General features: G+C 52.4%; 1 protein-coding gene and 1 non-coding gene across 2 annotated transcripts; both read right to left on the bottom strand.

Annotated features, from left to right (window-relative positions):
* Nucleotides 1-5,147: 5,147 nt before the first annotated feature.
* Nucleotides 5,148-13,416, bottom strand: ODC1 (ornithine decarboxylase 1). The gene is made up of 12 exons (XM_072771098.1): nt 13,264-13,416; nt 10,457-10,603; nt 10,238-10,371; nt 9,785-9,958; nt 9,417-9,589; nt 9,014-9,148; nt 8,815-8,896; nt 8,543-8,626; nt 7,441-7,603; nt 7,246-7,358; nt 6,941-7,155; nt 5,148-6,163 (listed from the first exon to the last, which is right to left on the bottom strand). The coding sequence occupies exons 3-12, from the start codon at nt 10,337-10,339 to the stop codon at nt 6,019-6,021; spliced, it is 1,386 nt and encodes a 461-aa protein (XP_072627199.1). The 5' UTR covers nt 10,340-10,371; nt 10,457-10,603; nt 13,264-13,416; the 3' UTR covers nt 5,148-6,018.
* Nucleotides 11,733-11,865, bottom strand: LOC140601992 (small nucleolar RNA SNORA42/SNORA80 family). The gene has a single exon (XR_012005046.1). It is a non-coding gene; the product is annotated as a small nucleolar RNA SNORA42/SNORA80 family (small nucleolar RNA).
* Nucleotides 13,417-13,992: the final 576 nt, after the last annotated feature.

The raw sequence follows: 13,992 nt of genomic DNA, 5'->3' as shown, positions 1-13,992 counted from the left end.
ATGTGTGCATGTGCGCACATTGTGTGTTTGTATGTGGTGGGGGGATGGGTCTGGGTGTGCTTGGGGACCACAGACCCAGCCTGGGTCTCCACAGATGAGGATTTGGACACGGACACACATCCAGGCCCGTTCCATGCAGAGACGTGGCATCCAGAGTCTGATGCATCTGGGCCCGTGTTGGCGACGGGTGGCTCCTGAAGACGTGGGAGAGGCTGTGTTGAGTGGCGCCCCTGGCAGCCCCTGCTGGGTGGGTGCGGTGGAGACCACCCTGCCCCTGGCCCTCAGCCGGCCCAGCTCTGCTGCCGGCAGCAGGGCATCCACCGTTTCCATCCCCAATTTGAGCGACAGTGGCCTTCCGGCCTCCGCCCTGAACTTCATACTCACCCACACTCCAGGGCCTTTCTGAGACGACGTGCCAACGTCCCTTCCTCCAGAGAGCCACCCCCGCCTCTCCCCAGAGAGTGGCTATAGCCCCCACGCTCCCCTCACTCAAGCGCCGCTGCCCTCATATTGACCTTATATTGTCAGCTCATCTCTTTGCGGTCGCCTTTGCCCCTGGATCCAGTGCCAAGCCCCGCACAGGCCCAGCTGCTGGGGGGATGATGACTGAGAGTCAGCAGGGGGCCCATCCGTACCCACAACAGCCCTGGACACGGGGGCAGAGGTACGAGTCCTAGCTCGGCCACTCGTGAGCCCTGTGGCCCCGGACAAGGCCCTCCCTGTCCTCCCGGAGAACTGTGATGTTGGCCCTGCATGTCGGTTGCAGAGAGAAGGGCTGCAGGGCCTTAGGGTAGGGTGAACCCCCCTGGGTCGACACCTGCCCCATAGGCTCTCCAGCTCAGGGTGAGGGCTACTCAGTGGCTCCTCAATCCCCCAGATGTGGGGGCACGGGGGCCAGAGCCAGGGTTAGGACCCGATGCCCCCAGGGGGCAGCTCTGGTGGGGGAAGAGCATGGGCCTGGGGCCATGCCAGGATGGGGCAGGGCAACACTGGTGCCATAGGTGCCGATGCATGGAGACCAGTGGGACCCGGACCCCGGCTCCAAGGATAGCCAGTGGGTGGCGTGGGGGTGGGTTCCACGGGAGCAGCGCCCCCTGCTGCCCAGAGCCACCCACATTCAGGGGAGCCTGCCGGCACTGCCAGGGCAGGGTGCAGGCTGTGGACGGCGTCCAGGGCGAGAGGGACAAGCGGGCAGGGTCACCGGGTCCCCTCCGGAGGTGGCTGGGGTGCTACCCCCTCCGGACAGGCAAGGGCCACAAGGCTGTTCACTGGCTGGCACAGCAGGTGTGAGGCAGGAGGGGCTCCACCTGCTGGGGCTCAGGAAGTTTTGGGGAGCAGGAGCCTGGTGGTGGCCGCAGCTGCCTGGAGCCCCTGTGGCCGGCCCTGGATCTCCGTCTGAGCCAGAGCATGCTCCTGTTCCCACGGCCCTCCTGGCACAGTCAGGGCTCTTGGCCACGCGTTTGCTGAGTGACCCTGTGACCTGGCAGTTTGGTCACAGCGCCCAACCTGGCCGAGGAGCCCGGCGCGCGGGGTGCTGCTGCCCCCTGGTGGCCGCGGCCGGGAGGGCGCTCCGGCTCGGGCGGCCCAGCGGTGGGGCCGCTTCCCAGAGCCGCCGGTCCCTGCTGCCCTGGAGCCGTAAGGAGGCCGAGGGTCCGGGCAGCCCCGCGGCGTCCAGGCGGGGCTGGGCCTGCAGCCAGGGCTCGGAGGCCCTTCCATGGTTGCCCAAATATAAAGCTCAGATGCACAGCAAGTATACGGCCCTGCAGCATCTTCTATTTTTATCTGCCGAGCCTGGCACCTCCGCCTGTCAAGCCAGGGAGCTGAGTGCGCACAGTCCCCGCACAGTCCCCGCACAGTCCCCGGGCAGGTCAGAGCTGCAGGCGCCAGGCCGCCCCCGGGGCACGTCGGTCACGACCCTTCCCATTGAGAGTCAGCAGTGAGGATGGAAAAAAAGCCTCCACTTCCAGAAATGGAGGCAGCAAGGATTTCTCAGATGTTTTCACTCGGCACTAAATCCTGAGCTTCTCCGACCCTCCCTCGCGACCGGTGAGGGAGTCCAAGGCCTCGCTTCTCGCTTCTCAGGCTGGAGGCCCACCAGCGGGTGCCCCCCTGTGCGGGGCTTGGGAGCCCCGTCCCCGCCCCTGCTGGGAGAGGAGGCTCATTCCCGCGGTGGCTCTTCCTTCAGGGGCACAGACGGGCCGGGAAGCAGAGACCTACGTACTCTTAGGTCCTCCTGACTCGCCCGCCTCCCTCAGTCGAGCCTCTTGGCCTCTCTGGGCTTCAAGTTCAGGAGAAGCACGGAGCAGGTGCGGGAGCCCCTGGCCTTCCCTGCCCTCCGCCGTGGGATGAGACGCGAGCCATTTAGTTCTGAGCCTCTCTCCTCCCTTGGGAGGCTTGTAATTTCTTTACAATCAGTAATGCGGACACGTGGAGGAGACGTGTCTATGCAGTCTCCACTCCCCTCGTGCCCCCAGTTTGTCAGTCTTCCAGAAAGGCTCTGTGCACACGGGCGTACGTGCCTGCACACACGCGCTTCCCCAGCTCCTCTCCCCGCAGCTCGGAGCCGGGCCGTGGGTTCCTGCAGGTGTGTGTTCAAGCGGCCACAGTCCGGCCCAGGGATCATCTCGCCAGTCCCCTCGATGGACGCGAGGGGCATCTCTGTGTGCCCTTACGTGCACAGTGCGAAGCCCGTAAGGGGGTTTGGGTCAGAAAATTCTTAGAATTGCTGGGTCGGAGTTTGGATGATCTGGAATGTTGCCAAGCTGCCTCCAGAGATTATTCCCACCGTCCCGTCGGCGTCTGGGGTGTGAGCACGCCTGCTTAGCCGTCAACCTCGGAACCCCTTCATCTGCCTCCCTGACATGCGACACGGTGCCTTTCTCGAGTTTGAAAATCTCATGCCCAAAGAGCCTTTCTGGGAACCGTGTTCATGTCTTGCCTACTTTCTACCACGTCGTCCTTTTATTGACCGGAGCTCTTCTAACATGAACGGTCAGCCCTGTTCCTGTGGTTCCCCGTTACTTTTTTTTTTTTTCTTTTTGAAGACTTTATTTATTCACGAGACAGACACAGGCAGAGGGAGAACCAGGCTCCCTGCAGGGAGCTCGATGCAGTACTCGATCTGGGGACTCTGGGATCACGCCCTGGGCCAAAGGCAGACAACCGCTGAGCCACCGGGGTGTCCCACCCTGTTACCTTTTTACATCACATTTTATTATTTAATTTTATTTATTATTTTTTAAATTTATTCAGAGGCAGAGAGAGAGAGAGAGGCAGGCAGAGAGGCAGAGACACAGGCAGAGAGAGAAGCAGGCTCCATGCAGGGAGCCCGACATGGGACTCGGTCCCGGGACTCCAGGATCACACCCCGGGCTGCAGGCGGCGCTAAGCCGCTGTGCCACTGGGGCTGCCCTAACGTCACATTTTAGTTTTGCAGTCTGCTCTGTCCCAACGTTCACCTCCAATGCATCACATCAGGAGTTGGGGAGCTTCGGCTCTTTCCAGGTTTGCCCGCCTTCCCCACATCACCCCATCTCTGGAGCAGGGGGTGCGCCTGCCATCTCGGCTCGAGATACTCCCTGAGTGCACTGAGGCAGAGCCTGCCAGGCTGAGACCGCTGCCTTCATCCTGGACCGATAGCTTGGGATCCCCAGGTTCCTCCCCACCAGGGGCCCTGTCTTGAGTCTCCAGCACCTTCAGGAGGGAAAATTCACCGCCTGCCAAGGTTCCTTGGTGGAGGCCATAGTTGCTCACTTCACACAGTAAGCCTGGAAGTGTCAGGTTTCTGTGAATGACTAGACTATGCCTTTTTTTTTTTTTTTTTTTTGAGAGCACAAGTGACGCAGCAGGAGGAGCAGCAGAGGGAGAGGGAGCAGACTCTTCGATGGAGCAGGGAACCCAACATGGGGCTTGATCTCCACCCCAAGATCATAATCTGAGCCAGGTCAACTGAGGTACCCAGGCGCCCCTAGGCAGTGCCAACCTTATCAGTGGCAACAGGTAACCGCACACGGCAAACTAGGACTTAAGAGGGTGTTGGAGGAGCGTCGACACACACCCAGCATCTGAGCTCTCCATCCTCTTGGACTAACTCACTCCCAGGTGTAAGGACCAGAGGCCATTTGGCCTGGGCCAGCCTACCTGCCCCTCCAGGCCCGAGCGTGGCCTTGGCAAAGCCCAGACACTGGGGACTCACAGGCGCTGCAGGAGGCTCTCGAGGGGACAGGACCCTGGCACGGTCAGCTGGGCAGGCTGCATTTCACCCAACTGGCGGAGGGAAGAGCTCTTTCCAAGTCCTTGGCATTCAGAGTGGAAAGGACCTCCCCCCATCTTCTTCTCCATCTAAGCTCCCTGTCTCTACTCCAAGCTCCCCTTCCCTTCCTGCTCAAGTAGGCCTCATTCGCCAACATGCAGCGTGGTGACTAGCTCCCGTCTCTCACCAATTCCTTTATTCTGAACATCCTGAGTAATGATAAAAGGACATGCTCAGAGAAGTGAGACAAACCGTCAGTTGCAGAGGTTTGTCCCTCCCCTTGGCCCCTGCTCCAGTCAAACCTGTTTTGTTTATAGCTCCTGAGAAACTGCGTTCACCTACGGCAAGGAAAACCGTATTCTCAGGTCTAGGAGGGGAGAGCGGACCTGGTGACGTGCCAGGCCCGAGTCTGGCTGAGCAGCCAAGGACGAGCTAATTCCGTGATCACAGCAATGCAGTCAGTCGTGCAATTCAGGTGTTGGGAGGGAAAGGTGGCTTAAGAAACGGCAGTCATTCCCCTCAGATTGTTTGGGAGTGAATACAGCACCAGCTGCAGGACTTGGCTCCATTTACTCCCCGAGGTGAAAGGAGCCACAGCATTCCCTCCCAGCTGGACTGTGTACAGGCTTCCCTGGCCCTGTACTGTAGCTGGTGACGCTTGGTGCCGCGCAGCAACAGGTGAGTAACCAGTGGCTTCCTAGAACCACATCCGGCTCTTGCATGGCCAGCCTTCCCCACATACAGCTACTGCAGGGATTTGACATTCTCATCTTCGGGGTTACACACAGTATGAGAGCCTGATGTCCTATTTTGGGGAGTGGGGTTAGGAGTTGAGTAAGGGAACGTAAAAGGCCAGTGGTCAAAGTCAAAGAAGGTAGAGAGCTACAACACAGGATAATTATTGTTGAATTTATTAAAATAAGTTGACTGCCAAATGTTGTACCACATTCCTAACTTGCAGCTATGCAACTTGTCCAGGAGAGAAGACAAGTGGGAAGGAACATCTGTCCTGCAGGCAGCGCTCAGGGGGCTCCATGGGCCTTCCCTGGGCCCCAGCCCTGACACAAGGCAGTTAACAAATGGCCCTGAGCACTCCATCACAGCCACTTCTGTGTACACCCGGGGCGGGCTGAGCTGGGACAGCAGCACAGGGGTATGGCCTGTCTCCTCCTCGCTTTTCCTTCTACCTACATGTGGGCTAAATTCACTGTGCTCTGTGAGAATCCAAAGCAAACGCTGTACAAGACTCATGTACTTGAAATAAAAATGTTGACTAGGATGATGGCATTTTGATGGATTTTCAAAATATTGAAAACCACCAACTCCTAAGTCCTCTGGGATAATTTTCTCAGCCGGTGGGACAATCTCCACTTACAAAACACATTCAAGGTGAGCCGTTTGGAATGGACACACTAAAAATTCCCCAATGCCTAATTATTTCAAGATACTTTATTTTCAAAACAGGTCACAACACTAAGCTTTTGGCCCATTCTGCCAACATACAAGCTACAAACGCTTGCTCAGCAGCTGAGGGGCACTCCTTAGTAGCATGTTTGAAAATTGAATAAAAATCCATATAAAACAAATATTCAAATAGTTTCCATAGGAACACAGATAAGTGACCCCATCTCCTAGTCTTCCATACTGTTGCATTCATGCCAACCCTACTTACAGACATCTCAAAACTAGCAGTAATTAAGTTAAACGGTCCCCCCAAATCCCACAATTCAAGCTAAACTCGAAGTTAACAGCTACAGGAGTGGCACCTACACGTTAATGCTAGCTGAAGCACAGGCAGCGGGGGGACGTTTCATCCCGCTCTCCCAAGCACAGGACACTGGCAGAGTGCTGACGTCTTGCTCCTCTACTTCGGGCGGGAAGTCGTGGTTCTGGATCTGCTGCATCAGTTGCCTGAAGGACAGAAGTAGCATATTCAGAAACCCTGAGTCACCCCGTAACTGGGCAGCTTCACACAAGAATCACTTATTCATGAGCCTATTTACTTCCTTGGTTACTAGGTCATCAGGAAGCAACTCAATGTTTCTAAAGCAAGCCTTTCTTCAGGACCATCATTTCCGTCACAGGGAAACCACAAGTCACGTGCATTCATTAAACTATTCTACTTATATATAAATACACTAATTTTTTTTGAAATAATTATACCTTTGCAAAAATCTGAAACCAAATACAGATCAGTATTCCCAGAAGGATTTTCTTTCCATTTGTATTTTCTGAATTTGACAGCATATATTCTTTTTTTTTTTTTTTTTTTGACAGCATATATTCTTAAGGCAGAAAGGAAACTATTTTTAAAAACCTGGTTAGTGTTTAAATCTATTTTTTTTAAATATTTTATTTATTTATTCATGAGAGACACAGAGAGAGAAAGAGGTAAAGACACAGGAGGAAGGAGAAGCAGGCTACATGCAGGCAGCCCGATGTGGGACTCGATCCCGGGACTCCAGGACCACACCCTGGGCCAAAGGCAGGTGCCAAACCGTTGAGCCACCCAGGGATCCCCTAGTGTTTAAATCTAAACGAGACAATTTCCTTTTAAACCAGACAACTAACTAACTAACTAACTAACTAACTAACTAACTAACTAAATAAATAAACCAGACAACAGCCAGCAGAAACCTGAGGAAATCTGTTCTTATTAAACCATAAACATGTGTTGCCATCACTAACCACGTTGGCCCCGACATCACATAGTAGATAGTTGGCCTCTGGAATCCATTGAAAGTAGAAGCAGCAGCAACAGTGTAAGCACCCATGTTTTCAAAGAGCATCCAATCGCCCACGTGTATCTCCGGCAAGTCGCAGCGCTCAACAATGCGATCCAGACCATCACACGTGGGTCCCCATATGCTAGTGGAATAGTACTTCTCATCTGGTTTAGGTCTCTACATTCGAAGAGAGAGAAACATAACTAGTTACCCTTGTTATTATGACCACACATCTTAACTGCTGCATATGCTATGTTCAGAAGGTACCTTCTGCAGAAGGGGCTTCACGTGGGCATGATCATAGAGGATGCAATTAAATGATCCATACACTCCATCGTTCACGTAATACATAAAGGTTTGTTCACTCGACTCATCTTCATCTAGAAAGGCAGAGTAGTCTCTATTACCACTTTCTGTACCAACTTACAACTATGTGTGCAGTGATTCATCCTTTATACGTACCATCGGAACCTGTCTGTTCCTTTAAGACGAGTTTTTTGGCAATGATGTTAACTGCGAGCGTGAAGGCTGACGCAACGTAGTATCTGCCGGGCTCGGCTATGACCCTTACCCCCGAGTCAGCCGGGAAGTACTTGTCCAGGGCTGGGTTGATAACACTGGTGATCTACAAGAGTGAGACAGACAAGGACAGTCATTATCAGGGGGAACTAACAGCAAAGAGCAGAAACCAGTGCTGTGACAGGACAGGATAAAAAAACGTTGAAAGCAGCCACCAGCAGGGAGGTTTATTATCAAGCAACCACAGAAGAAAAACAAACCAGCATCTCCCTAAAAAAAAACCCTGTGGTTTCACTTAGATTCCCCTCTGGATACCTCCCCTCCTTTGTAAGATGTTATGGGTAGGATTCTCCCCAACAATAAATCACCTCTTACTGAGATATCAAGGTACCAAGTACTTTAACCTATCAAACTCACACCAACAGGATAAAACTCTTAATTCTTGTCTATCTCACAAAATCTCACTAAGAAGGTGATCTGTTTCATAAATTCAACCACCACATAAGGGTCCACTTCATGAGATATGAAGTATTTAACTTCGTAATTAAAATGTTTAAAGGAAAATACAGTATCTAGAAGAGCACACTTGGGGTAACGACATATGGTCCACACACTTTGCACAGCAACATTTCCTAAAGTAATCAACTGTTTTACACGATTGGGTGGGGGCAAGAGACTCATTTCAGTTTGGAATGCCAAAGCACACTAAAATACATAAAAAAAAAAAAAAAAGACTATTTATTCATGAGAGACACAGAGAGAGGCAGAGGGAGAAGCAGGCTCCCCGTGGGGAGCTCGACTTGGGACTCAATTGCAGGACCCTAGGATCACACCCTGAGTCAAAGGCAGACGCTCAAGCACTGAGCCACCCAGACATCCCAAAATACAATTTTAAATAACACAGAACTCACTGAAAATATCCTACCAAGACACTATTTCTAGGTTTGTACGATTTCTTTTGAAATTAGTTAAAACACTTAAGTTCTGAAATACTCCAAAATGGAACGTGCTAAAATAGCTGTTACAGTTTTTTGTTATAAATTACCTCTTCAAATTTAAGCTTTACATCCTCAGATCCAGGAAAGCCACCACCGATATCAAGCAGATACATGTTGAAACCGACCTCAGCCTAGAGTCAAGAAAATGAAGTCAATCGGGTACAGGCAGACTGATAACAAGTCATGAAAATGTATGCAACAAATGGGTTTAATCCTCTGGCATAAGGGATGACTTTTGCAAAAGGTTAATTCTAGAGCCGAGCCTAGTTACTGTCAGCCCTGGGCCTCCTCCCCAGCATGCTTGAGTTTATATACTCACTCCCATGTCAAAGACACAACGGGCATCAGAGATGGCTTGCACAAAGGTCTCAGGATCGGTACAGCCACTTCCCACGTGGAAGCTGGGGCAAAGAAAGGAGAATATGCTATTTTTGAAAATTACTACTTACAGCAGGAGAAAACTTGTAAAACATGCATTGTCTAGTATCTTAGCCTCTACGCCACCACCAAGATCTCACCTGACACCAATGACGTCAATATTTAGCTCTCTTGCCCGTTCCAAAAGAAGCCTACTGGTTTTGAGTGTGGCACCAAATTTAACACTGAGGCGACAGACTGCTTTGGAATCATCAGTGGCAATCCGCAAAACCAACCTAGAATCAGAAAAATGGTATTAAACTTCCCATGACAGAAGACCACTTAGAGCCATGGTTAAGATAAAAATCCGTGGCTCTGATACCCCATGGTTGGAATCCCACACAGTTTTATTTATCAAGAGGATTTAAGATTTTCTACTCTGCCCCTGACCCAGGACATTTTTACATTTTACTTAAAGCATAGGAATCTCAAAACTGAAAATCTGAATTTGACAATATGCAGGTCCCATATGTGACCCTGCCCTTAAATGGAGGAGTAACTCACTTTGCCTTTGGATGTGCCCTGGCAACTTTCATCAATTCAACTTCACTATCAAAAGTCATCATCTGGACTCCATTATTTGAAGCGTACTTAATCTGAGACACTTGTTTACAAGGATTTGCATAGATAATCCTCTCTGGAGGCACCCCGAGACTCTGTACCAATTGTATTTCAGTCTGAAAAAGATGAGAGTATATTATATATACATAGTTCATCAATGAAGGAAACCGAGTAACACTGGAGTTCACAGTCCCCCCCCCACCCTCAACTTTCATTACTATCTATTGCCGAAGAAACACAATTTTGATCTGCCCTGTTGGGAGCACCAGGGCCATTTCAGATCATTTTGGAGTCCTGCTGTTTTTGCTTACCTTGCTGGCACAGTCAAATCCTGTTCCGATGGCAGCAAGGGTCTTCACTATGGTTCTGCTATCATTGCATTTGACTGCATAAAAGGGGGTGACCCGAGGAAGAGCTTTTAACCATCTCAGATGTTTCTTTAGAATGTCTCCCAGGTCAGCAACATAGAAGGCATCCTTATCATCCTACAGCAAAAGTGGGTACAGGGAACTTGTTGGCTGCCTAATCTCACATCCCACAGGCAGCCTCAACTCTCATTCCCACCAGTCTCAACGGATCCTCAAGTTTTTAGCCTGGGCACGGACACAATGTCACTATCATATGGAATGATCCACAGCGAATAAATTCTGAATTCCCTAACCGTGTGAGTTCCATTACATTTCCTGAGGACCCCAATGAAGTTTCTCAGTCATCTGCCCAGCATTTTCAAAGCTGCATGGCCAGCATGGACTTAAGATACTTACAGAGGATGAAACTTCATTAATTTTTTGGTCCAGAATATCCTTGGCAGTAAAGCCTTCATCGAGGAAATGGCAGTCGAACTCTGCATTATTAAAGTTGTTCATGGTTTCTCGATGCTCCCCCAAAACTTAACAAACTGCAAATAGGATGGAGATATTTAGAAGCCATAGCCATACCCAGTACTTCGTAACAAAAACCTGCAAACTACCACGAATACTTACACAGAAAACTAGGAGATGGAATTTAAAGAAATTATTGCCAGTTTCTCACAAAAGCCAATTCTCTGGAATTCCAAGTCCCACTGAAAACACGTGTGTCCCTGGGGCCGCCGTGAAAATGTCCTGATCGGCAGAGAATTTGCTGTCCACCTTAGGAACATATCAAATTGAAAGATCAGGCACTGACTGCACATACACAGGAAGCAAGGCCACTTACACACACTCTGTAGATAGCTCACTCACTGGATTTGGGAATCCCATTATTCCAGGGATAGGTCACAGGATTCCATAAAGCTCTGCACTATCTAAAGACACCACAGGTTCAACGCTAAACTTTCTCAAGGTGACAGGCTAAAATCCCATTGTAGTACTTAAACACAGCAAAATAAGCATTTTAAATATTCATGCTAAAAAACCTATAGGAAGCATGTTTCAGGGGCACCTCGGTGGCTCAGTGGTTGAGCATCTGCCTTTCTGTCTTTGGCTCAGGTCGTAATCCCAGGTGCCTGGGATCAAGTCCCACAACAGGCTCCCCAAAGGCAGCCTGCTTCTCCCTCTGCCTCTTTCATAAACAAATAAAATCTTTAAAAAAAAAGAAAAGAAAAGAAAAAGAAAGCACATTTCAGAATCTTCACTTAGTTCTTTAAAACAGGAAATTTTTTTAATGGTCAGTTTGATTTCAGAGAAGCTTTAGCTCTTTAGAACCTTAAAGTATCATTTCAGTAATTCTGAAAGATGCCTTATAAACACCTTGCTATCTCCTGTTGTCACTAAGTCTTAAACGGAACAATCTTTAATGACTGATGGAAATGTCATGGAAATGTCTTAAGGCTAACCTTACTGAGCGCTCCTCAGTTCCTTAAGAATTTCACGAGCTAATTTTTATGCTATTTTATTTTCATGCCACGCATGTATTTTTCCAGAGAGTAATCACCACATCAACAAAATGTATACAGTTGTGGGATCTGATCAGAAATCAGCGTTCTTAAACCAGCGTGGCTGGGCGTCAAGTCAGTGATTCTGCAAATCTCATCTGTCCTTACCGGCACCCTGATCCTTGCTTAGCTAGGACAATAATCACATGGAAATGATTTTTGGCTAACTTTATGAATAACAAAAATAAAAAAGCAAACAGGAATTATGAATAAGCAAAAATAAAGCTTGTAACATTCTGAGCCACTGTCCTCGGTCTTTGTTACACGTGACGTTGGTAAATGAGTTATCTTAAAATTATTGATTTTATAACCTTTTTAATTTCTGTTAGGCAGGACTTTCTTTCCACTGTGCGACCCACTTCAGTGCCTGCAGCCTACGGCAGAGGCCAGGCAATGGTTCGGGGCCATGGTTTGCTCTGGCATGGGACACTATGAGAGGCCCAGGGGGACGAGCCTGCCATAAATCCAAACCCATGCGTGGTAGAATTGGTCTTTTGATGTTGTGTGACTTTTAAGACTTTAAAACTTTCTTTTAAATCTCTACACCCATCGCGGGGCTCGAACTTAGAGCCTCCTGATCAAGAGCCGCCTGCTCTCCCGCCTGAGCCAGCAGGGCGCCCCTAGTAGAACTTGTTTTAAGACTTGATCTAGTGTGACTTTCTGGCGCAGTTAACCTCCTGCGTTGCCTGAAGCACCTCTAGGGGAAGTCGAGAGACTAAAGGGACAGCAAACCCATCCTGTCTATATAATGAACACTTATCACAGGCTTGTGCAGTGACAGACCGGGATCGTTAGTTAGGGTCTTGTCAAATAGCTTTCAGGGCAGTGTTCAAGCTTAAACTTGGGCAGTTGTCACCACTTTGAAATAAATTGCTCTTAAGTACCTCTTAAAGCTTCATTTGAATAACTTGCAACACAGAGCCATTCCACTTTGTAGTGCCCTGTACAGCGAAGTTGACTTAAAAGTCAGGGCGGGTTAACCCAAGACAGCGCTCCTCTGCTACCAAATCCCTTCCTGCCAATTGCGAAGTATTTTGCCAGAGACAGGGACCAGCTTAAAAAAAAGTCACGAGGCAGCGAAATGATGCCCACTTTTAGCTTTAAATAAAGTCAACACATTCTGTCCTCCCCAAACATTTCTGAGAGGTTCTGCTTCCCACACTTACACCAATTACTGGGGGGGTCTCAAACGACCACAATACATTCAGTTTTTTTTTTTTTTTTTTTCAAACCCTTAAGGGCTGCCTCCTACGTGTAGGTCTGTTCTCCCGAACTGGGCTCTCAATAGTCTAGGCCTTTCTTAAACCTCTGAGTCCTGCAAAGATCCCTTCCCGGACCGTTCCGGGCCGCGGCTAGTGGAGAAGGCATTGCCACGGCTCCTGGACGGCCGTCATCTAGCTCCGCTCGGGCGAACTTCTAGGTCGGGTCACGTCCTCTGCACGAGAACTGAGAGGAGCGAAGGTCCGCCTCACCGCAGCCCAAGTGGGCCGAGCGACGGGAGCCCGAGACCCGCACGGGCCCGCTCCCACCTCTCCTGCACCTGCTGCCGCGCGAGTCTTAAAGAAGAAGAATAGCGGTTGAGGAAACCGCGGGCCTGCCCGGCAGCTTCCGGCTCCGAGTACCCCTGACGTGGTTCGGAAGCGGGAGCCGCGGTCCCCTCCGGCCGCCGGGCGCTCGCGGGGCCGGGGCTCGGCTCCCCGCTTCCGGGGGGACAGCAGGCCCCGCAGGGTCGGCAGCCGCGGCCGGCGCCGGGACCACGTGTCCCCCGCGGCCCCGGGGTCCTCCCGGCCTGCGGCGCGGCGCGGCGCGGCGCGGCGCGCGGGGACACGTGGCCGGCCCCGTCCCTGCCTCCCCCGCCCGGACGCGCCCCCTCACCTCAGAGCGCGCGGGCGCCGCGGGCCAGTCCCATGGAGATGCCGCCGCCGAGCGCGCAGGACCGCCGGCCGCCCCGCCGCCCCCGTCCCCCGTCCGCCGGCCGCCCGCCGCCTCGCTCCCTCCCGCGGAGGACCGCCGGCCCGAGGTGGCGCCGGAGCTCTGGCTGAGGGGCGGCGGCGGCGGACGCTGAGGGACTGACAAAGCCGCCGGGCCGGCGCTCCGCTACTTATAGCGCCGCGCGTGTCGTCATGGAGACGCACCAGCTCAAACCAGCCGCGATCGGTTCCGTCCGGGCGTCCTCCGAGGAAGGGGGCGGAGCGCGGCGGCGGCGGCCAACCCGCGGCCGGACGGAGGGGCGGGGGGGCGCGGGCGACCCGACGTCAGCGCCTCCCGGCGCCCCTCGGCCCGGCCCCCGCCGCGGCCTTGCGCACGCGCACGACGCCGCAGGGCTCCCCGGCGGCCTCGCGCCCTTCCCGGCCCCGCGGCGGGCCGCGCACGCGCACGCGCACGACGCCGCAGGTCCCCGGCCCTCGGCGCCATCCGCCGGCCGCGCGCGCGGAGGACCTCGGCCTCGGGGCGGGAGCGGCCGCCGCACGACCGCGGAGCCCGCGGCGGACCGATGCCCGGCGTCCGCGCCCGCGCCGGGCAGCACTGTGCCCCCGCCCGGCTGTAAATGCCTCGTGCCCGGGGGCAGGGGCAGGGGACCGCGGGGCCCCGAGGTCCACGTGG

Source organism: Canis lupus, chromosome 12, assembly GCF_048164855.1.
Source record: "Canis lupus baileyi chromosome 12, mCanLup2.hap1, whole genome shotgun sequence".
Taxonomy (NCBI): Eukaryota; Metazoa; Chordata; class Mammalia; order Carnivora; family Canidae; genus Canis; species Canis lupus.
The sequence above is the reverse complement of the archived record's forward strand: the minus strand, read 5'-3'. Positions and strand labels throughout refer to the sequence as shown.